General features: G+C 38.4%; 1 protein-coding gene across 2 annotated transcripts in view; it reads right to left on the reverse strand.

The window, feature by feature from the left end:
• Positions 1-25,153, reverse strand: part of LOC135524815 (phosphatidylinositol 3,4,5-trisphosphate 5-phosphatase 1-like) — an 81,023-nt gene that overhangs the window by 37,330 nt on the left and 18,540 nt on the right. For both annotated transcript variants that reach the window (XM_064952662.1, XM_064952663.1), the window contains 4 exons: positions 21,740-21,875; positions 15,385-15,544; positions 14,824-14,964; positions 10,627-10,717 (listed from right to left, as the gene is read on the reverse strand). In XM_064952662.1, coding sequence (XP_064808734.1) covers positions 10,627-10,717; positions 14,824-14,964; positions 15,385-15,544; positions 21,740-21,875 — 528 coding nt within the window. The remainder of the gene's footprint in view (positions 1-10,626; positions 10,718-14,823; positions 14,965-15,384; positions 15,545-21,739; positions 21,876-25,153) is intronic.

The raw sequence follows: 25,153 nt of genomic DNA on the forward strand, positions 1-25,153 counted from the left end.
ATGATATAAATACTGTATACTAGACCAGAGATGATATAAATACTGACCAGAGATGATATAAATACTGTACACTAGACCAGAAATACTGATATACTGTACACTAGACCAGAGATGATATAAATACTGTACACTAGACCAGAGATATATAAATACTGTATACTAGACCAGAGATGATATAAATACTGTACACTAGACCAGAGATGATATAAATACTGTATACTAGACCAGAGATATAAATACTACACTAGACCATATATAAATACTGTATACTAGACCAGAGATGTATATATAATACTGTACACTAGACCAGAGATGATATAAATACTGTACACTAGACCAGAGATGATATAAATACTGTATACTAGACCAGAGATGATATAAATACTGTACACTAGACCAGAGATATAAATACTGATATAAAAATACTGTACACTAGACTAGACCAGAGATGATATAAATACTGTACACTAGACCAGAGATGATATAAATACTGTATACTAGACCAGAGATGATATACATACTGTACACTAGACCAGAGATGATATAAATACTGTATACTAGACCAGAGATATAAATACTGTATACTAGACCAGAGATGATATAAATACTGTACACTAGACCAGAGATGATATAAATACTGTATACTAGACCAGAGATGATATAAATACTGTACACTAGACCAGAGATATAAATACTGTACACTAGACCAGAGATGATATAAATACTGTATACTAGACCAGATATATAAATACTGTATACTAGACCAGAGATGATATAAATACTGTACACTAGACCAGAGATATAAATACTGTACACTAGACCAGAGATGATATAAATACTGTACACTAGACCAGAGATGATATAAATACTGTACACTAGACCAGAGATGATATAAATACCAGACTCAGAGATGTATACTAGACCAGAGATATAAATACTGTATACTAGACCAGAGATATAAAATACTGTACACTAGACCAGAGATGATATAAATACTGTATACTAGACCAGAGATGATATAAATACTGTATACTAGACCAGAGATGATATAAATACTGTACACTAGACCAGAGATGATATAAATACTGTATACTAGACCAGAGATGATAAATACTGTACACTAGACCAGAGATATATAAATACTGACCTAGAGATGATATAAATACTGTACACTAGACCAGAGATGATATAAATACTGTATACTAGACCAGAGATGATATAAATACTGTATACTAGACCAGAGATATATAAATACTGTATACTAGACCAGAGATGATATAAATACTGTACACTAGACCAGAGATGATATAAATACTGTATACTAGACCAGACCAGATATAAATACTGTATACTAGACCAGAGATGATATAAATACTGTATACTAGACCAGAGATGATATAAATAATACTAGACCAGAGATGATATAAATACTAGACCAGAGATGATATAAATACTGTATACTAGACCAGAGATGATATAAATACTGTACACTAGACCAGAGATGATATAAATACTGTATACTAGACCAGAGATGATATAAATACTGTACACTAGACCAGAGATGATATAAATACTGTACACTAGACCAGAGATGATATAAATACTGTATACTAGACCAGAGATATAAATACTGTACACTAGACCAGAGATGATATAAATACTGTACACTAGACCAGAGATGATATAAATAAAGACCAGAGATATAAATACTGTACACTAGACCAGAGATGATATAAATACTGTATACTAGACCAGAGATGATATAAATACTGTACACTAGACCAGAGATGATATAAATACTGTATACTAGACCAGAGATATAAATACTGTATACTAGACCAGAGATACTGTATACTAGACCAGAGATATAAATACTGTATACTAGACCAGAGATGATATAAATACTGTATACTAGACCAGAGATGATATAAATACTGTACACTAGACCAGAGATTATATAAATACTGTACACTAGACCAGAGATGATAGACCAGAGATAAATACTGTACTGTACTAGACCAGAGATGATATAAATACTGTACACTAGACCAGAGATGATATAAATACTGTATACTAGACCAGAGATATAAATACTGTACACTAGACCAGAGATATAAATACTGTACACTAGACCAGAGATGATATAAATACTGTACACTAGACCAGAGATGATATAAATACTGTACACTAGACCAGAGATGATATAAATACTGTACACTAGACCAGAGATGATATAAATACTGTATAAATACTGTACACTAGACCAGAGATGATATAAATACTGTATACTAGACCAGAGATATAAATACTGTACACTAGACCAGAGATGATATAAATACTGTATACTAGACCAGAGATGATATAAATACTGTACACTAGACCAGAGATGATATAAATACTGTATACTAGACCAGAGATGATATAAATACTGTATACTAGACCAGAGATGATATAAATACTGTATACTAGACCAGAGATGATATAAATACTGTACACTAGACCAGAGATGATATAAATACTGTACACTAGACCAGAGATGATATAAATACCAGAGATGTACACTAGACCAGAGATGATATAAATACTGTATACTAGACCAGAGATGATATAAATACTGTACACTAGACCAGAGATGATATAAATACTGTATACTAGACCAGAGATGATATAAATACTGTAAGACCAGAGATATATAAATACTGTATACTAGACCAGAGATATAAATACTGTACACTAGACCAGAGATGATATAAATACTGTACACTAGACCAGAGATGATATAAATACTGTATACTAGACCAGAGATGATATAAATACTGTACACTAGACCAGAGATATAAATACTGTATATATAAATACTGTATACTAGACCAGAGATGATATAAATACTGTATAGTAGACCAGAGATGATATACATACTGTATACTAGACCAGAGATATAAATACTGTATACTAGACCAGAGATGATATACATACTGTACACTTGACCAGAGATGATATAAATACTGTATACTAGACCAGAGATATAAATACTGTACACTAGACCAGAGATGATATAAATACTGTACACTAGACCAGAGATGATATAAATACTGTACACTAGACCAGAGATATATAAATACTGTAGACCAGAGATGATATAAATACTGTACACTAGACCAGAGATGATATAAATACTGTACACTAGACCAGAGATGATATAAATACTGTATACTAGACCAGAGATGATATAAATACTGTATACTAGACCAGAGATGATATAAATACTGTATACTAGACCAGAGATGATATAAATACTGTACACTAGACCAGAGATGATATAAATACTGTACACTAGACCAGAGATGATATAAATACTGTACACTAGACCAGAGATGATATAAATACTGTATACTAGACCAGAGATATAAATACTGTACACTAGACCAGAGATGATATAAATACTGTACACTAGACCAGAGATGATATAAATACTGTACACTAGACCAGAGATGATATAAATACTGTACACTAGACCAGAGATGATATAAATACTGTACACTAGACCAGAGATATAAATACTGTACACTAGACCAGAGATGATATAAATACTGTACACTAGACCAGAGATATAAATACTGTACACTAGACCAGAGATGATATAAATACTGTATACTAGACCAGAGATGATATAAATACTGTACACTAGACCAGAGATGATATAAATACTGTATACTAGACCAGAGATGATATAAATACTGTACACTAGACCAGAGATGATATAAATACTGTATACTAGACCAGAGATGATATAAATACTGTACACTAGACCAGAGATATATAAATACTGTATACTAGACACTAGACCAGAGATGATATAAATACTGTACACTAGACCAGAGATGATATAAATACTGTACACTAGACCAGAGATGATATAAATACTGTATACTAGACCAGAGATGATATAAATACTGTACACTAGACCAGAGATGATATAAATACTGTATACTAGACCAGAGATGATATAAATACTGAGATATAAATACTGTATACTAGACCAGAGATGATATAAATACTGTATACTAGACCAGAGATGATATAAATACTGTATACTAGACCAGAGATGATATAAATACTGTATACTAGACCAGAGATATAAATACTGTATACTAGACCAGAGATATAAATACTGTACACTAGACCAGAGATGATATAAATACTGTACACTAGACCAGAGATATAAATACTGTATACTAGACCAGAGACATATAAATACTGTATACTAGACCAGAGACCAGAGATATAAATACTGTACACTAGACCAGAGATGATATAAATACTGTACACTAGACCAGAGATATAAATACTGTACACTAGACCAGAGATGATATAAATACTGTACACTAGACCAGAGATGATATAAATACTGTACACTAGACCAGAGATGATATAAATACTGTATACTAGACCAGAGATGATATAAATACTGTACACTAGACCAGAGATGATATAAATACTGTATACTAGACCAGAGATGATATAATACTGTATACTAGACCAGAGATGATATAATACTGTACACTAGACCAGAGATGATATAAATACTGTACACTAGACCAGAGATATAAATACTGTACACTAGACCAGAGATATAAATACTGTACACTAGACCAGAGATATAAATAAATACTGTACACTAGACCAGAGATATAAATACTGTACACTAGACCAGAGATGATATAAATACTGTATACTAGACCAGAGATGATATAAATACTGTACACTAGACCAGAGATATAAATACTGTATACTAGACCAGAGATATAAATACTGTATACTAGACCAGAGATGATATAAATACTGTATACTAGACCAGAGATGATATAAATACTGTATACTAGACCAGAGATATAAATACTGTACACTAGACCAGAGATGATATAAATACTGTACACTAGACCAGAGATATAAATACTGTACACTAGACCAGAGATATAAATACTGTATACTAGACCAGAGAATATATAAATACTGTATACTAGACCAGAGATATAAATACTGTACACTAGACCAGAGATGATATAAATACTGTACACTAGACCAGAGATGATATAATACTGACCAGAGATATAAATACTGTACACTAGACCAGAGATATAAATACTGTACACTAGACCAGAGATATAAAAATACTGTATACTAGACCAGAGATGATATAAATACTGTACACTAGACCAGAGATATACTAGACCAGAGATGATATAAATACTGTATACTAGACCAGAGATGATATAAATACTGTATACTAGACCAGAGATGATATAAATACTGTATACTAGACCAGAGATGATATAAATACTGTATACTAGACCAGAGATGATATAAATACTGTATACTAGACCAGAGATGATATAAATACTGTATACTAGACCAGAGATATAAATACTGTACACTAGACCAGAGATGATATAAATACTGTATACTAGACCAGAGATATAAATACTGTATACTAGACCAGAGATGATATAAATACTGTACACTAGACCAGAGATGATATAAATACTGTACACTAGACCAGAGATGATATAAATACTGTACACTAGACCAGAGATATAAATACTGTATACTAGACCAGAGATGATATAAATACTGTACACTAGACCAGAGATATAAATAACATACTGAGATATATAAATACTGTACACTAGACCAGAGATGATATAAATACTGTACACTAGACCAGAGATGATATAATACTGTACACTAGACCAGAGATATAAAATACTGTATACTAGACCAGAGATATATAAATACTGTACACTAGACCAGAGATGATATAAATACTGTATACTAGACCAGAGATGATATAAATACTGTACAGAGAGATGATATAAATACTGTACACTAGACCAGAGATGATATAAATACTGTATATAAATACTAGACCAGAGATATAAATACTGTACACTAGACCAGAGATGATATAAATACTGTACACTAGACCAGAGATATAAATACTAGACCAGAGATATAAATACTGTAGACCAGAGATATAAATACTGTACACTAGACCAGAGATGATATAAATACTGTACACTAGACCAGAGATGATATAAATACTGTATACTAGACCAGAGATATAAATACTGTATACTAGACCAGAGATGATATAAATACTGTATACTAGACCAGAGATGATATAAATACTGTACACTAGACCAGAGATGATATAAATACTGTATACTAGACCAGAGATATAAATAAGAGATGATATAAATACTGTATACTAGACCAGAGATGATATAAATACTGTACACTAGACCAGAGATGATATAAATACTGTATACTAGACCAGAGATATAAATACTGTATACTAGACCAGAGATGATATAAATACTGTATACTAGACCAGAGATGATATAAATACTGTACACTAGACCAGAGATGATATAAATACTGTATACTAGACCAGAGATATAAATACTGTATACTAGACCAGAGATGATATAAATACTGTATACTAGACCAGAGATGATATAAATACTGTATACTAGACCAGAGATGATATAAATACTGTATACTAGACCAGAGATGATATAAATACTGTATACTAGACCAGAGATGATATAAATACTGTATACTAGACCAGTATATAAAATACTGTACACTAGACCAGAGATTATATAAATACTGTATACTAGACCAGAGATATAAATACTGTATACTAGACCAGAGATGATATAAATACTGTATACTAGACCAGAGATGATATAAATACTGTATACTAGACCAGAGATGATATAAATACTGTACACTAGACCAGAGATGATATAAATACTGTACACTAGACCAGAGATATAAATACTGTACACTAGACCAGAGATGATATAAATACTGTACACTAGACCAGAGATATAAATACTGTATACTAGACCAGAGATGATATAAATACTGTACACTAGACCAGAGATTATATAAATACTGTACACTAGACCAGAGGTTATATAAATACTGTACACTAGACCAGAGATGATATACATACTGTATACTAGACCAGAGATATACATACTGTATATTAGACCAGAGATGATATAAATACTGTATACTAGACCAGAGATATAAATACTGTACACTAGACCAGAGATGATATAAATACTGTATACTAGACCAGAGATGATATAAATACTGTACACTAGACCAGAGATGATATAAATACTGTACACTAGACCAGAGATATAAATACTGTACACTAGACCAGAGATGATATAAATACTGTACACTAGACCAGAGATGATATAAATACTGTACACTAGACCAGAGATGATATAAATACTGTACACTAGACCAGAGATATAAATACTGTACACTAGACCAGAGATGATATAAATACTGTACACTAGACCAGAGATGATATAAATACTGTATACTAGACCAGAGATATAAATACTGTATACTAGACCAGAGATGATATAAATACTGTATACTAGACCAGAGATATAAATACTGTATACTAGACCAGAGATGATATAAATACTGTATACTAGACCAGAGATGATATAAATACTGTATACTAGACCAGAGATATAAATACTGTATACTAGACCAGAGATATAAATACTGTACACTAGACCAGAGATGATATAAATACTGTATACTAGACCAGAGATGATATAAATACTGTATACTAGACCAGAGATATAAATACTGTATACTAGACCAGAGATGATATAAATACTGTATACTAGACCAGAGATGATATACATACTGTATACTAGACCAGAGATGATATAAATACTGTATAATAAATACTGTATACTAGACCAGAGATGATATAAATACTGTATACTAGACCAGATGATATAAATACTGTATACTAGACCAGAGATGATATAAATACTGTACACTAGACCAGAGATATAAATACTGTACACTATAAATAAATACTGTACACTAGACCAGAGATGATATAAATACTAGACCAGAGATGATATAAATACTGTATACTAGACCAGAGATATAAATACTGTATACTAGACCAGAGATATAAATACTGTATACTAGACCAGAGATATAAATACTGTATACTAGACCAGAGATATAAATACTGTACACTAGACCAGAGATATAAATACTGTACACTAGACCAGAGATATAAATACTGTATACTAGACCAGAGATATAAATACTGTATACTAGACCAGAGATATAAATACTGTATACTAGACCAGAGATGATATAAATACTGTACACTAGACCAGAGATATAAATACTGTATACTAGACCAGAGATGATATAAATACTGTACACTAGACCAGAGATGATATAAATACTGTACACTAGACCAGAGATGATATAAATACTGTATACTAGACCAGAGATGATATAAATACTGTACACTAGACCAGAGATATAAATACTGTATACTAGACCAGAGATGACTGTATACTAACCAGAGATACTGTATACTAGACCAGAGATGATATAAATACTGTATACTAGACCAGAGATGATATAATACTGTATACTAGACCAGAGATGATATAAATACTGTATACTAGACCAGAGATATAAATACTGTATACTAGACCAGAGATATAAATACTGTACACTAGACCAGAGATGATATAAATACTGTATACTAGACCAGAGATATAAATACTGTATACTAGACCAGAGATATAAATACTGTATACTAGACCAGAGATATAAATACTGTACACTAGACCAGAGATGATATAAATACTGTATACTAGACCAGAGATGATATAAATACTGTATACTAGACCAGAGATATAAATACTGTATACTAGACCAGAGATGATATAAATACTGTACACTAGACCAGAGATGATATAAATACTGTACACTAGACCAGAGATGATATAAATACTGTACACTAGACCAGAGATGATATAAATACTGTATACTAGACCAGAGATATAAATACTGTATACTAGACCAGAGATATAAATACTGTACACTAGACCAGAGATGATATTATTAGTCATTTTACAGAAAGACAAAGACCCTCTAGTCGAGAATGATTCCTCTTCAAGGAATACCTAGACCAGATAGGATATAAATACTGTAATCCTTCTCACCACCCCCCAATGATTTAGATGCACTATTGTAAAGTGGCTGTTCCACTGGATGTCAGAAGGTGAATTCACCAATTTGTAAGTCGCTCTGGATAAGAGCGTCTGCTAAATGACTTAAATGTAAATGTAAATGTAAATATAAATACTGTACACTAGACCAGAGATGATATAAATACTGTATACTAGACCAGAGATGATATAAATACTGTACACTAGACCAGAGATATAAATACTGTACACTAGACCAGAGATGATATATATACTGTATACTAGACCAGAGATATAAATACTGTATACTAGACCAGAGATGATATAAATACTGTATACTAGACCAGAGATGATATAAATACTGTATACTAGACCAGAGATGATATAAATACTGTATACTAGACCAGAGATGATATACATACTGTATATTCGACCAGAGATGATATAAATACTGTATACTAGACCAGAGATATAAATACTGTATACTAGACCAGAGATATAAATACTGTACACTAGACCAGAGATGATATAAATACTGTATACTAGACCAGAGATATAAATACTGTATACTAGACCAGAGATATAAATACTGTATACTAGACCAGAGATATAAATACTGTACACTAGACCAGAGATGATATAAATACTGTATACTAGACCAGAGATTATATAAATACTGTACACTAGACCAGAGATATAAATACTGTACACTAGACCAGAGATATAAATACTGTATACTAGACCAGAGATTGTATAAATACTGTACACTAGACCAGAGATATAAATACTGTATACTAGACCAGAGATATAAATACTGTACACTAGACCAGAGATATAAATACTGTATACTAGACCAGAGATATAAATACTGTATACTAGACCAGAGATATAAATACTGTACACTAGACCAGAGATGATATAATTACTGTATACTAGACCAGAGATATAAATACTGTATACTAGACCAGAGATATAAATACTGTACACTAGACCAGAGATATAAATACTGTACACTAGACCAGAGATGATATAAATACTGTATACTAGACCAGAGATATAAATACTGTACACTAGACCAGAGATGATATAAATACTGTATACTAGACCAGAGATATAAATACTGTACACTAGACCAGAGATGATATAAATACTGTATACTAGACCAGAGATGATATACATACTGTATACTAGACCAGAGATATAAATACTGTATACTAGACCAGAGATATAAATACTGTACACTAGACCAGAGATATAAATACTGTATACTAGACCAGAGATGACAGTAAAACTAAACAGAAGTGTTTGATAAATTGTTAATAGCCACCTGTTACCATGCAGTATCTATATACCTATAATCAGACAGCATTATTAGTCATTTTACAGAAAGACAAAGACCCTCTAGTCGAGAATGGATCCTCATACCGACCTGTTTCATTACTGAATACTGATGTTAAAATAATACCATCTTGAATGCAGCTCATACTGTCCCATCTCCTTACTGAATGTTGACGTAAAAATAATGGCTAATATAAGGTTGGTCGTAATAACAACCCACCTGACTTCTCATTCGGCCGACCCCTGGGGACAGCTGTTGGTCTAGAAGCCTCTGGAAGGCCTCCAGAGTGGGCAGGGTACGTGAGATCTCACTGACAACACAGGAGCACAAAAAATGTCAATTCAACCGAAAATACTTAATTCATCCCACAAGGGTTAGGGTTCATCAAATGTTGTTTTCCAGGGTTGTAGTCAATCAATCCCATTTCTATTCAGGTAATTTCCTTGAATTGACCCCAACCCTGCCGTTAACAGTGAATGCTGAGTGCTTTAAATGTTGCAGATATATACAGTGGTTGTCCAAAATTATAATAATGACTGTATAAATTAAATAATTCAAATACTGGGCTGTATTTTATGCTCCCCCAAAAAATTGGTAAATTATCTTATTTTCTATTAATGCAAATTGCTCAGAAAATGTTATCAAATCAAGCTCATTTCAGACAGAATACAATACAATTTTTATTTTACCAGGCAAGTCAGTTAAGAACAAATTCTTATTTTCAATGATGGCCTAGGAACAGTAGGTTAACTGTCTGTTCAGGGGCAGAACGACAGATTTGTACCTTGTCAGCTCAGGGGTTTGAACTTGCAACCTTTCGGTTACTAGTCCAACACTCTAACCACTAGGCTACCCTGCCGCCCCAATTGTCCTTTACAGGAAAAAAGACGAACTGAACAACTAAAAAGCTCTCAAAAGGAAAAGCAAAGCTAAAAATATGTGTTTCAAGATCTCTTTTAAATATGTCCACAGTTTCAGCCCCCCTCAGGTTCTCTGGCTGGGAGCATAGTAACTAAAGGCTGGGGGCATAGTAACTAAAGGCTGGGGGCATAGTAACTAAAGGCTGGGGACATAGTAACTAAAGGCTGGGGACATAGTAACTAAAGGCTGGGGCCATAGTAACTAAAGGCTGGGGGCATAGTAACTAGAGGCTGGGGGCATAGTAACTAAAGGCTGGGAGCATAGTAACTAGAGGCTGGGGGCATAGTAACTAAAGGATGGGGGCATAGTAACTAAAGACTGGGGACATAGTAACTAAAGGCTGGGGGCATAGTCACTAAAGGCTGGGGGCATAGTAACTAAAGGCTGGGAGCATAGTAACTAGAGGCTGGGGGCATAGTAACTAAAGGATGGGGGCATAGTAACTAAAGACTGGGGACATAGTAACTAAAGGCTGGGGGCATAGTAACTAAAGGCTGGGAGCATAGTAACTAGAGGCTGGGGGCATAGTAACTAAAGGCTGGGGGCATAGTAACTAAAGGCTGGGGGCATAGTAACTAAAGGCTGGGGGCATAGTAACTAAAGACTGGGGGCATAGTAACTAAAGGCTGGGGGCATAGTAACTAAAGGCTGGGGGCATAGTAACTAAAGGCTGGGGGCATAGTAACTAGAGGCTGGGGGCATAGTAACTAAAGGCTGGGGACATAGTAACTAAAGGCTGGGACATAGTAACTAAAGGCTGGGGGCATAGTAACTAGAGGCTGGGGGCATAGTAACTAAAGGCTGGGGGCATAGTAACTAAAGGCTGGGAGCATAGTAACTAAAGGCTGGGGGCATAGTAACTAAAGGCTGGGGGCATAGTAACTAAAGGCTGGGGGCATAGTAACTAAAGGCCGGGGACATAGTAACTAAAGGCTGGGGGCATAGTAACTAAAGGCTGGGGGCATAGTAACTAAAGACTGGGGGCATAGTAACTAAAGGCTGGGGGCATAGTAACTAAAGGCTGGGGGCATAGTAACTAAAGGCTGGGGGCATAGTAACTAAAGACTGGGGACATAGTAACTAAAGGCTGGGGGCATAGTAACTAAAGGCTGGGAGCATAGTAACTAAAGGCTGGGAGCATAGTAACTAAAGGCTGGGGGCATAGTAACTAAAGGCTGGGGGCATAGTAACTAAAGACTGGGGGCATAGTAACTAAAGGCTGGGGACATAGTAACTAAAGGCTGGGGGCATAGTAACTAAAGGCTGGGGGCATAGTAACTACAGGCTGGGAGCATAGTAACTAAAGTCTGGGGGCATAGTAACTAAAGGCTGGGGACATAGTAACTAAAGGCTGGGGGCATAGTAACTAAAGACTGGGGGCATAGTAACTAAAGGCTGGGGACATAGTAACTAAAGGCTGGGGGCATAGTAACTAAAGGCTGGGGCCATAGTAACTAAAGACTGGGGCCAAAGACTGGGGCCATAGCAACTAAAGGCTGGGGGCAAAGTAACTAAAGGCTGGGGGCATAGTAACTAAAGGCTGGGGGCATAGTAACTAAAGTCTGGGGGCATAGTAACTAAAGACTGGGGGCATAGTAACTAAAGGCTGGGGACATAGTAACTAAAGGCTGGGGGCATAGTAACTAAAGGCTGGGGGCATAGTAACTAAAGTCTGGGGGCATAGTAACTAAAGACTGGGGGCATAGTAACTAAAGGCTGGGGGCTTAGTAACTAAAGGCTGGGGGCATAGTAACTAAAGGCTGGGGGCATAGTAACTAAAGGCTGGGGACATAGTAACTAAAGGCTGGGGGCATAGTAACTAAAGGCTGGGGCCATAGTAACTAAAGACTGGGGCCAAAGACTGGGGCCATAGCAACTAAAGGCTGGGGGCAAAGTAACTAAAGGCTGGGGGCATAGTAACTAAAGGCTGGGGGCATAGTAACTAAAGGCTGGGGCATAGTAACCAAAGACTGGGGCCATAGTAACTAAAGGCTGGGGGCATAGTAACTAGAGGCTACAGATAATCCTGAATGAATTGATGAGTGTAAAAGTTAGAGAGGGGCAAAGATCATACCCCAAGACATGCTAACCTCCACTGTTATTGGTAATGGTGAGGTTAGATCATATCTCCAAGACATGCTAACCTCCCCTGTTATTAGTAATGGTGAGAGGTTAGATCATACCTCCAAGACATGCTAACCTCCCCTGTTATTGATAATGGTGAGAGGTTAGATCATACCTCCAAGACATGCTAACCTCCCCTGTTATTGATAATGGTGAGAGGTAAGATCATACCTCCAAGACATGCTAACCTCCCCTGTTATTGGTAATGGTGAGAGGTTAGATCATATCTCCAAGACATGCTAACCTCCCCTGTTATTGGTAATGGTGAGAGGTTAGATCATATCTCCAAGACATGCTAACCTCCTCTGTTATTGGTAATGGTGAGGTTAGATCATATCTCCAAGACATGCTAACCTCCCCTGTTATTGGTAATGGTGATGTTAGATCATATCTCCAAGACATGCTAACCTCCCCTGTTATTAGTAATGGTGAGGTTAGATCATATCTCCAAGACATGCTAACCTCCCCTGTTATTGGTAATGGTGAGGTTAGATCATACCTCCAAGACATGCTAACCTCCCCTGTTATTGGTAATGGTGAGAGGTTAGACCATACCTCCAAGACATGCTAACCTCCCCTGTTATTGGTAATGGTGAGGTTAGATCACACCTCCAAGACATGCTAACCTCCCCTGTTATTAGTAATGGTGAGAGGTTAGACCATACCTCCAAGACATGCTAACCTCCCCTGTTATTGGTAATGGTGAGAGGTTAGATCATACCTCCAAGACATGCTAACCTCCCCTGTTATTGGTAATGGTGAGGTTAGATCATACCTCCAAGACATGCTAACCTCCCCTGTTATTGGTAATGGTGAGAGGTTAGATCATATCTCCAAGACATGCTAACCTCCCCTGTTATTAGTAATGGTGAGAGGTTAGACCATACCTCCAAGACATGCTAACCTCCCCTGTTATTGGTAATGGTGAGAGGTTAGATCATACCTCCACGACATGCTAACCTCCCCTGTTAATGGTAATGTAGTCATTGTGTGGTAAAAATATGTGAGCAAATAGTAAACTTTTGATGACTTTGTATATAAGAATATTTAGCGCTGTCAATAATTTTGACCCCTAACCTTCTTGAGAAAAAAACAAAAACAAAACAAAATCTCTTTCTCTGAGCAAAAGTACAAGTATAAAATATTATAATTTCCCCCTTTTTATTGTTGTTGTTGATGCATTCAATATAACTCCATTTTTTTATTATTTATTTTATACAGTCATCATTATTAATCTTTATCAAGAGTGTCAATAAAAACGACTTATGTTGCTTCAACCACATCGCGACCAGGGTATCCAGCCAATCAGTGGTCTCCACACCAGGTGTGTCAACAATCTGGGACTAGCTATTGTCTGTAAGTCTCCTGTACCTGTTAAGATGTTTGCAAATTCCCATAGTGAGCTTTTTCAGACGGGGAAAGTTGGGATTCCCATTCTGGGCTTGCTCAGCATCGAGACAGAGTGAGGTGTGGAAGTATTCCTGGATGGATTGTTGGTGCTCTTCCGGCAGGCTGGAAGACAATGAATTAGCAGTCAGTGTGATTAGTTTGGTTGATGCCTAACTAAAAGATTGGGAGCTGGGTAACACAATACTACTGAAGACACTCAATCAGCATTTTTCAGCTCATAGTAGAATGAGAAGTGTCTCAGGGTATTAAATCACATTTATTTATAAAGCCCGTCTTACATCAGCTGATATCTCAAAGTGCTGTACAGAAACCCAGCCTAAAACCCCAAAACAGCAAGCAATGCAGGTGTAGAAGCACGATGGCTAGGAAAAACTCCCTCGAAAGGCCAAAACCTATCAAGTCAAAAAGCTGATCGAAGATACATTTTTGCCTGATCAATAATGAATAAGATTACATCGATAGGGTGGCACCTGATCTCAGATCAACACTCTGAGAAGATTTTGTGGGCCCAAATGAGCATACTTAGACATGTCCAACTGTTGCAGCCTCTGTAGGTATGTGTCTCTCAGGGAGGCGAGCTCTGAAGTCTGCGACTCTCCCCCATGGGTCTCTTTACTGCCATTGGCTGACAGCCCTCCTAAGATGTTCCTGGGTGGTAGCTGAGGTGGGTATTTAGCTGGATCTGGAGACGAACAACCACAACAGTCAACCGGTTAGACATAATGAAAGTATTAGTATCATACCTCTGTGTAGTACTTGCATTACTGCTACTTAACTAACAGCACCTACAGTCACCTTTCCTCCTGTTAACATGTATATATAGCTACCTCAATGATTCCAGTACTCCTGTTGATAATGTATATACAGTGGGGCAAAAAAGTATTTAGTCAGCCACCAATTGTGCAAGTTCTCCCACTTAAAAAGATGAGAGAGGCCTGTAATTTTCATCATAGGTACACTTCAACTATGACAGACAAAATGATAAAAAATAATCCAGAAAATCACATTATAGGATTTTTAATGAATTTATTTGCAAATTATGGTGGAAAATAAGTATTAGTTGTCATAGTTGAAGTGTACCTATGATGAATATTACAGGCCTCTCTCATCTTTTTAAGTAGTGTTGGTTTTTTCCGTAAACTTTTTTTGAAACCTGACACAGCGGTTGCATTAAGGAGAGGTACAGTGCCTTGCGAAAGTATTCGGCCCGCTTGAACTTTGCGACCTTTTGCCATATTGGATATTTCAAACTTTTTTAACAAATCAAAAACTGAAAAATTGGGCATGCAAAATTATTCAGCCCCTTTACTTTCAGTGCAGCAAACTCTCTCCAGAAGTTCAGTGAGGATCTCTGAATGATCCAATGTTGACCTAAATGACTAATGATGATAAATACAATCCACCTGTGTGTAATCAAGTCTCCATATAAATGCACCTGCACTGTGATAGTCTCAGAGGTCCGTTAAAAGCGCAGAGAGCATCATGAAGAACAAGGAACACACCAGGCAGGTCCGAGATACTGTTGTGAAGAAGTTTAAAGCCGGATTTGGATACAAAAAGATTTCCCAAGCTTTGAACATCCCAAGGAGCACTGTGCAAGCGATAATATTGAAATGGAAGGAGTATCAGACCACTGCAAATCTACAAAGACCTGGCCGTCCCTCGAAACTTTCAGCTCATACAAGGAGAAGACTGATCAGAGATGCAGCCAAGAGGCCCATGATCACGCTGGATGAACTGCAGAGATCTACAGCTGAGGTGGGAGACTCTGTCCATAGGACAACAATCAGTCGTATATTGCACAAATCTGGCCTTTATGGAAGAGTGGCAAGAAGAAAGCCATTTCTTAAAGATATCCATAAAAAGTGTAGTTTAAAGTTTGCCATAAGCCACCTGGGAGACACACCAAACATGTGGAAGAATGTGTTCTGGTCAGATGAAACCAAAATTGAACGTTTTGGCAACAATGCAAAACGTTATGTTTGGCGTAAAAGCAACACAGCACATCACCCTGAACACACCATACCCACTGTCAAACATGGTGGTGGCAGCATCATGGTTTGGGCCTGCTTTTCTTCAGCAGGGACAGGGAAGATGGTTAAAATTGATGGGAAGATGGATGGAGCCAAATACAGGACCATTCTGGAAGAAAACCTGATGGAGTCTGCAAAAGACCTGAGACTGGGACGGAGATTTGTCTTCCAACAAGACAATGATCCAAAACATAAAGCCAAATCTACAATGGAATGGTTCAAAAATAAACATATCCAGGTGTTAGAATGGCCAAGTCAAAGTCCAGACCTGAATCCAATCGAGAATCTGTGGAAAGAACTGAAAACTGCTGTTCACAAATGCTCTCCATCCAACCTCACTGAGCTCGAGTTGTTTTGCAAGGAGGAATGGGAAAAAAATTCAGTCTCTCGATGTGCAAAACTGATAGAGACATACCCCAAGTGACTTACAGCTGTAATCGCAGCAAAAGGTGGCGCTACAAAGTATTCACTTAAGGGGGCTGAATAATTTTGCACGCCCAATTTTTCAGTTTTTGATTTGTTAAAAAAGTTTTAAATATCCAATAAATGTCGTTCCACTTCACGATTGTGTCCCACTTGTTGTTGATTCTTCACAAAAAAATACAGTTTTATATCTTTATGTTTGAAGCCTGAAATGTGGCAAAAGGTCGCAAAGTTCAAGGGGGCCGAATACAGTGCCTTGCGAAAGTATATCTATAATTCCATGTGTATAACTTGTATTATCATCTACATTTATGATGAGTATTTCTGTTGAAACGATGTGGCTTTGCAAAATCACTTGATGTTTTTGGAACAAGTGAATCTAATAAGCCAATGCAAACTCAGATTTTTTTATATAAATATGAACTTTATCAAACAAAACATGCATGTATTGTGTAACATGAAGTCCTATGAGTGTCATCTGATGAAGATAATTCAAGGTTAGTGATTAAGTTTATCTTTATTTCAGATTTTTGTGAATGCTATATTTTGCTGGAAAATGGCTGTGCTTATTGTGGTTTGGTGGAGACCTAACATAATCGTTTGTAGTGCTTTTGCTGAAAAGCCTATTTGAAATCGGACACTTTGGTGGGATTAACAACACGATTACATTTAAAATGATATAAGACACATGTATGTTTTAAGAATTGTAATTATGAGATTTCTGTTGTTTGAATTTGGCGCCCTCTATTTTCACTGGTAGTTGTCATATCAATCCCGGTATTGGGATTGCAGCCATAACAAGTTAATGCATTTGAGCCAATTGGTTGTGTTGTAAAAAGGTAGGGGTGTGGTATGCAGAAGATAGCCCTATGTGGTAAAATACCAAGTCCACATTCTCATTAATGAGGCTGGAGAAGATGCCAGCCGTTTTACGGGCTCCTAACAAATTATGTTATTGTGTGTGTTTTGCTGCGTTATTTGTAACTTATTTTGTACATAATGTTTCCGCCACCATCTCTTATGACCCGAAAAGAGCTTCTGGATATCAGGACAGCGATTACTCACCTTGAACTGGACAAAGATTTTTTCTTTAATGAGTCGGATGCGAAGGATTTACTTCAGACACCAGACAAGGCCCAAATCACTGTGATAACGGAGATATTGGGTACGTAGGTCGGGGTGCCTTGTAAGGATCCGACGGCGAGCGGGTAATCCAGCAGTCCTATTAGCCAACGTGTGATCACTGGAGAATAAACTGGATGAGCTCCGTTCAAGACTATCCTACCAACGGGACATTAAAATCTGTAATATCTTATGTTTCACCGAGTCGTGGCTGAACGACAACACGGATAACATGCAGCTGTCTGGGTTTTTGGTACATTGGAAAGATAGAACAGATGCCTCCGGTAAGACAAGTGGTGGAGGTCTGTGTCTATTTGTCAATAACAGCTGGTGAGCGAAATCTAATATTAAGGAAGTCTCTAGGTTTTGCTTGCCTGAGGTAGAGTATCTCATGATAAGCTGTAGACGACACTGTTTACCAAGAGAGTTTTCATCTATATTTTTCTTAGCTGTCTATTTACTACCACAAACCAATGCTGTTACTAAGATCGCACTCAACGAGCTGTATAAGGCCATAAGCAAACAAGAAAATTCTCATCCAGAGGTGGCACTCCTAGTGGCCGGGGACATTAATGCAGGGAAACTTAAATCCATTTGACCTCATTTCTACCAGCATGTTACATGTGCAACCAGAGGAAAAAAAACTCTAGACCACCTTTACTCCACACACAGAGATGTGTACAAAGTTCTCCGTCACCCTCTATTTGGCAAATGTGACCATAACTCTATCCTCCTGATTCCTGCTTACAAGCAAAACTAAAGCAGGAAGTACCAGTGACTCGCTCAATACGGAAGTGGTCAGATGACGCAGATGCTAAGTTACAAGACTGTTTTGCTAGCACAGACTGAAATATGTTCCGGAATTCTTCTGATGGCATTGAGGAGTACACCACATCAGTCACTGTCTTCCTCAATAAGTGCATCGATGACGTTGTGCCCACAGTAACCGTACCTACATACTCCAACCAGAAGCCATGGATTACAGGCAACATCCGCATCGAGCTAAAGTGTAGAGCTGCTGCTTTCAAGGAGCGGGATTCTAACCAGGAAACTTATAAGAAATTCCGCAATTTGCACTGTATTTGTTATACATCTACCTCAATGATTCCAGTACTCCTGTTAACATGTTAACAAGGCCTCAATGACTCTGGTGTCCCACTTTACATGTAAATGCACTATATATAGTACAGTATGTGGACACTTCTTCAATTGAATGAATTTGGCTATTTCAACCACACCCGTTGCTGACAGGTGTATAAAATCGAGAAGACAGCAATGCAATTTCCAAAGACAAACATTGGGAGTAGAATGGCCTAACTGAAGAGCTCAGTGACTTTCAACGTGGCACTGTCATAGGGTGCCACCTTTTCAACAAGTCAGTTCTGCCCCTCTAGAGCTGCCCCGGTCAACTGTAAATGCGGTGGAAACGTCTAGGAGCAACAACGGCTCAGCCGCGAAATGGTAGGCCACACAAGCTCACAGAACATGACCGCCGAGTGCTGAAGCACATGCAAATCGTCTTGATGATTCTGTGCTTCCAACATTGTGGCAACAGTTTGGGGTAGGCCTTTTTCTGTTTCAACATGCCAATGCCCCTGTGCACAAAGCGAGGTCCATACAGAAATGGTTTGTTGAGATTGATGTGGAAGAACTTGACTGGTCTGCACAGAGCCCTGACCTCAACCCCACCAAACACCTTTGGAATGAATTGGAACCCTGACTATGAGCCAGGCCTAATCGCCCAACATCAGTGCCTGACCTCACTAACGCTCTTGTGGCTGAATGGAAGCAAGTCCCCACAGCAATGTTCCAACATCTAGTGGAAAGTCTTCCCAGAAGAGTGGAGGCTGTTATAGCAGCAATGTTCCAACATCTAGTGGAAAGTCTTCCCAGAAGAGTGGAGGCTGTTATAGCAGCAATGTTCCAACATCTAGTGGAAAGCCTTCCCAGAAGAGCCCATGCTGTTATAGCAACAAAGGGGGGACCAACTCCATATTAATGCCCATGATTTTGGAATGAGATGTTCGACGAACAGGTGTCCACATACTTTTGGTCATGTAGCCTGCGGCTATGGAACCCTGACGTGTTGCTGTCCCCAGTCCACCTGGCCGTGCTGCTGCTCCAGTTTCAACTGTTCTGCCTGCGGCTATGGAACCCTGACCTGTTCACCGGACGTGCTACCTGTCCCAGACCTGCTGTTTTCAACTCTCTAGAGACAGCAGGAGCGGTAGAGATACTCTGAATGATCGGCTATGAAAAGCCAAATGACATTTACTCCTGAGGTGCTGACTTGTTGCACCCTCGACAACTACTGTGATTATTATAATTTGACCATGCTGGTCATCTATGAACATTTGAACATCTTGGCTATGTTCTGTTATAATCCTCACCCGGCACAGCAAGAAGAGGACTGGCCACCCCTCAGAGCCTAGTTCCTCTCTAGGTTTCTTCCTAGGTTTTGGCCTTTCTAGGGAGTTTTTCCTAGACACCGTGCTTCTACACCTGCATTGCTTGCTGTTTGGGGTTTTAGGCTGGGTTTCTGTACAGCACTTTGATATATCAGCTGATGTAAGGGCTTTATAAATACATTTGATTTGATTTAGTGTATCTACCTTAACTGTATTGGATTGTATGTAATCTGATTATTAAAAAACCAAACTCAGTTACATTATCAGCTGAAAAATATTGTAATCAGATTACAGATTACACAACTAGATGATTACTTCTTGGATTACTTTTAAACTTAGAAAGTAATGTTTTCTTAACGACATTCAATTCAGCATCAGAAAAAAAGGTCCACCTGAGCCAGTCTGACCACAAGTCAGAGATCGCTATGATGACACGACAAATGTGTTCGATAGATCGTTTTGTCTTCTTCTGTTGCCTCTTCGGGGAAAAGTAAACCCACATTTATCTTACTGATTACAATTTTGGACAGGTATTAGAGGTTTCAAGTTCTCAAGTTTCAAAGTCTATAGAAGGAAATGCAAGCTATATACAGGCTCAGGGCCACCACCATAATTACAGTGTGCAGGGTTACTGGAGTTATTGAGGTACAATAGAAGTTGGCTATACAACATAAACAGATCTGGGACCAACAAGCTACCTTGGATTAGGTCAGATCTGGGACCACCAAGCTAACTTGGGCTAGGTCAGATCCAAGCTACCTTGGGTTAGCTCAGCTGTAGCAAAACATAATCCCTAGAAACCATACTCCCTAGATAGTGCACTACCTTTGACCAGGTCCCATAGGGTACCCTTTGAAACACAGAAAGATAATAAACAGGTTATTATCTGACCTGGCTCCTCCTCTGGCTCCTCCTCCTTCTGAACAGGGAACTGCAGGTGTGTAGCCAGACCCATGTTGGGACTGTAGTACGTCTCCACCAGGTCAGCCAGCACAGAGAAGAACCGGATAGGGACACCCTCAGAGGCCTGGAGACAGAGACAGAGAAACAACAAACACTGGTTAGTGGCACATACTACCGAGTATAGAAATAACATCAGTCACAGGCTAGGAGTCTACAGAGCACAACATCAGTCACAGGCTAGAACTCTAGAGAGCACAACATCAGTCACAGTCTAGAACTCTAGAGAGCACAACATCAGTCACAGGCTAGAACTCTAGAGAGCACAACATCAGTCACAGTCTAGAACTCTAGAGAGCACAACATCAGTCACAGGCTAGAACTCTAGAGAGCACAACATCAGTCACAGTCTAGAACTCTAGAGAGCACAACATCAGTCACAGTCAAGGAGTCTAGAGAGCACAACATCAGTCACAGGCTAGAACTAGAGAGCACAACATCAGTCACAGTCTAGGAGTCTAGAGAGCACAACATCAGTCACAGGCTAGAACTAGAGAGCACAACATCAGTCACAGTCTAGAACTAGAGAGCACAACATCAGTCACAGGCAAGGAGTCTAGAGAGCACAACATCAGTCACAGGCTAGAACTAGAGAGCACAACATCAGTCACAGTCTAGGAGTCTAGAGAGCACAACATCAGTCACAGGCTAGAACTAGAGAGCACAACATCAGTCACAGTCTAGAACTAGAGAGCACAACATCAGTCACAGGCAAGGAGTCTAGAGAGCACAACATCAGTCACAGGCTAGAACTAGAGAGCACAACATCAGTCACAGAATAGAACTCTAGAGAGCACAACATCAGTCACAGACTAGAACTAGAGAGCACAACATCAGTCACAGGCTAGAACTAGAGAGCACAACATCAGTCACAGGCTAGAACTCTAGAGAGCACAACATCAGTCACAGGCTAGAACTAGAGAGCACAACATCAGTCACAGGCTAGAACTAGAGAGCACAACATCAGTCACAGGCTAGAACTAGAGAGCACAACATCAGTCGCAGGCTAGAACTCTAGAGAGCACAACATCAGTCACAGTCTAGAACTAGAGAGCACAACATCAGTCACAGGCTAGAACTAGAGAGCACAACATCAGTCACAGGCTAGAACTAGAGAGCACAACATCAGTCACAGGCTAGAACTCTAGAGAGCACAACATCAGTCACAGTCTAGAACTAGAGAGCACAACATCAGTCACAGTCTAGAACTAGAGAGCACAACATCAGTCACAGTCTAGAACTAGAGAGCACAACATCAGTCACAGTCTAGAACTAGAGAGCACAACATCAGTCACAGTCTAGAACTAGAGAGCACAACATCAGTCACAGTCTAGAACTAGAGAGCACAACATCAGTCACAGTCTAGAACTAGAGAGCACAACATCAGTCACAGTCTAGAACTAGAGAGCACAACATCAGTCACAGGCTAGAACTCTAGAGAGCACAACATCAGTCACAGTCTAGAACTAGAGAGCACAACATCAGTCACAGTCTAGAACTCTAGAGAGCACAACATCAGTCACAGGCTAGAACTCTAGAGAGCACAACATCAGTCACAGTCTAGAACTCTAGAGAGCACAACATCAGTCACAGACTTGAACTCTACAGAGCACAACAGGAAGACAAGTACACTACAGAGCACAACAGGAAGACAAGTACACTACAGAGCACAACAGGAAGACAAGTGCACTACAGAGCACAACAGGAAGACAAGTACACTACAGAGCACAACAGCAAGACAAGTACACTACAGAGCACAACAGGAAGACAAGTACACTACAGAGCACAACAGGAAGACAAGTGCACTACAGAGCACAACAGGAAGACAAGTACACTATAGAGCACAACAGGAAGACAAGTACACTACAGAGCACAACAGGAAGACAAGTACACTACAGAGCACAACAGCAAGACAAGTACACTACAGAGCACAACAGGAAGACAAGTACACTACAGAGCACAACAGCAAGACAAGTACACTACAGAGCACAACAGCAAGACAAGTACACTACAGAGCACAACAGGAAGACAAGTACACTACAGAGCACAACAGCAAGACAAGTACACTATAGAGCACAACAGGAAGACAAGTACACTACAGAGCACAACAGGAAGACAAGTACACTACAGAGCACAACAGCAAGACAAGTACACTACAGAGCACAACAGGAAGACAAGTACACTACAGAGCACAACAGCAAGACAAGTACACTACAGAGCACAACAGCAAGACAAGTACACTACAGAGCACAACAGGAAGACAAGTACACTACAGAGCACAACAGCAAGACAAGTACACTATAGAGCACAACAGGAAGACAAGTACACTACAGAGCACAACAGGAAGACAAGTACACTACAGAGCACAACAGGAAGACAAGTACACTATAGAGCACAACAGGAAGACAAGTACACTACAAAGCACAACAGGAAGACAAGTACACTACAGAGCACAACAGGAAGACAAGTACACTACAGAGCACAACAGGAAGACAAGTACACTACAGAGCACAACAGGAAGACAAGTACACTACAGAGCACAACAGGAAGACAAGTACACTATAGAGCACAACAGGAATACAAGTACACTACAGAGCACAACAGGAAGACAAGTACACTACAGAGCACAACAGGAAGACAGGCTAGTAGCCTTTCTTCTCATGTCTCTACTTGGTGCTTAATTTATGGTGCTGGTATAGATATTTATGGTGCTGGTGTCATGACGTTGGCCTGGGGGTAGGTTTATGACAGTCATAAATACCTCTTCCCCCCTTTTTCCTCTCTCTACCCTACTGATGTTACATTTGCAAAACCCTTGGTTAACAGAGAGATTCTGGGAACATCAGTAAGTGGGGGGAAATGAACTATATTCTGGTAATCCGATCAACTGAACATATGTGGTGGTACTTAATGAATATGATGTCAGTTCGGTTGTCATCTGAGACATTCTCATCAATGATAAGATGACAAACTCTACAGTGGAAAGTCTACACATCAGAGTTATAGGATTCACATGGAATTGTTGTTCAATTTAAATGTTTGAATATGAAATGTTTCGTGATTGGATGAAATGTGATTTTAGCTTCTAAAATGTGAGATTTTGGTTTTCATAAGATAGGGCTCTGCTCAATCAGTGGCACGCCCCTGTGAAGGGACATGGGCTATAAAACTTTTCAAACACGCCTTCCTCTCCCTTCCTATATGAGCCCTAGACGACAATATAACCTCCTGTTCCGAAGACGTGAGGACGACGGTCCGATGTCAGAATGGTTCAGATAATAACTACAGAACGAAGCCAACATCAGCGTGCGCTTTGGTTGCGAATGGTATGAACTTTGAACTCTT

Source organism: Oncorhynchus masou, chromosome 31 (genome assembly GCF_036934945.1).
Source record: "Oncorhynchus masou masou isolate Uvic2021 chromosome 31, UVic_Omas_1.1, whole genome shotgun sequence".
NCBI classification, from domain to species: Eukaryota; Metazoa; Chordata; class Actinopteri; order Salmoniformes; family Salmonidae; genus Oncorhynchus; species Oncorhynchus masou.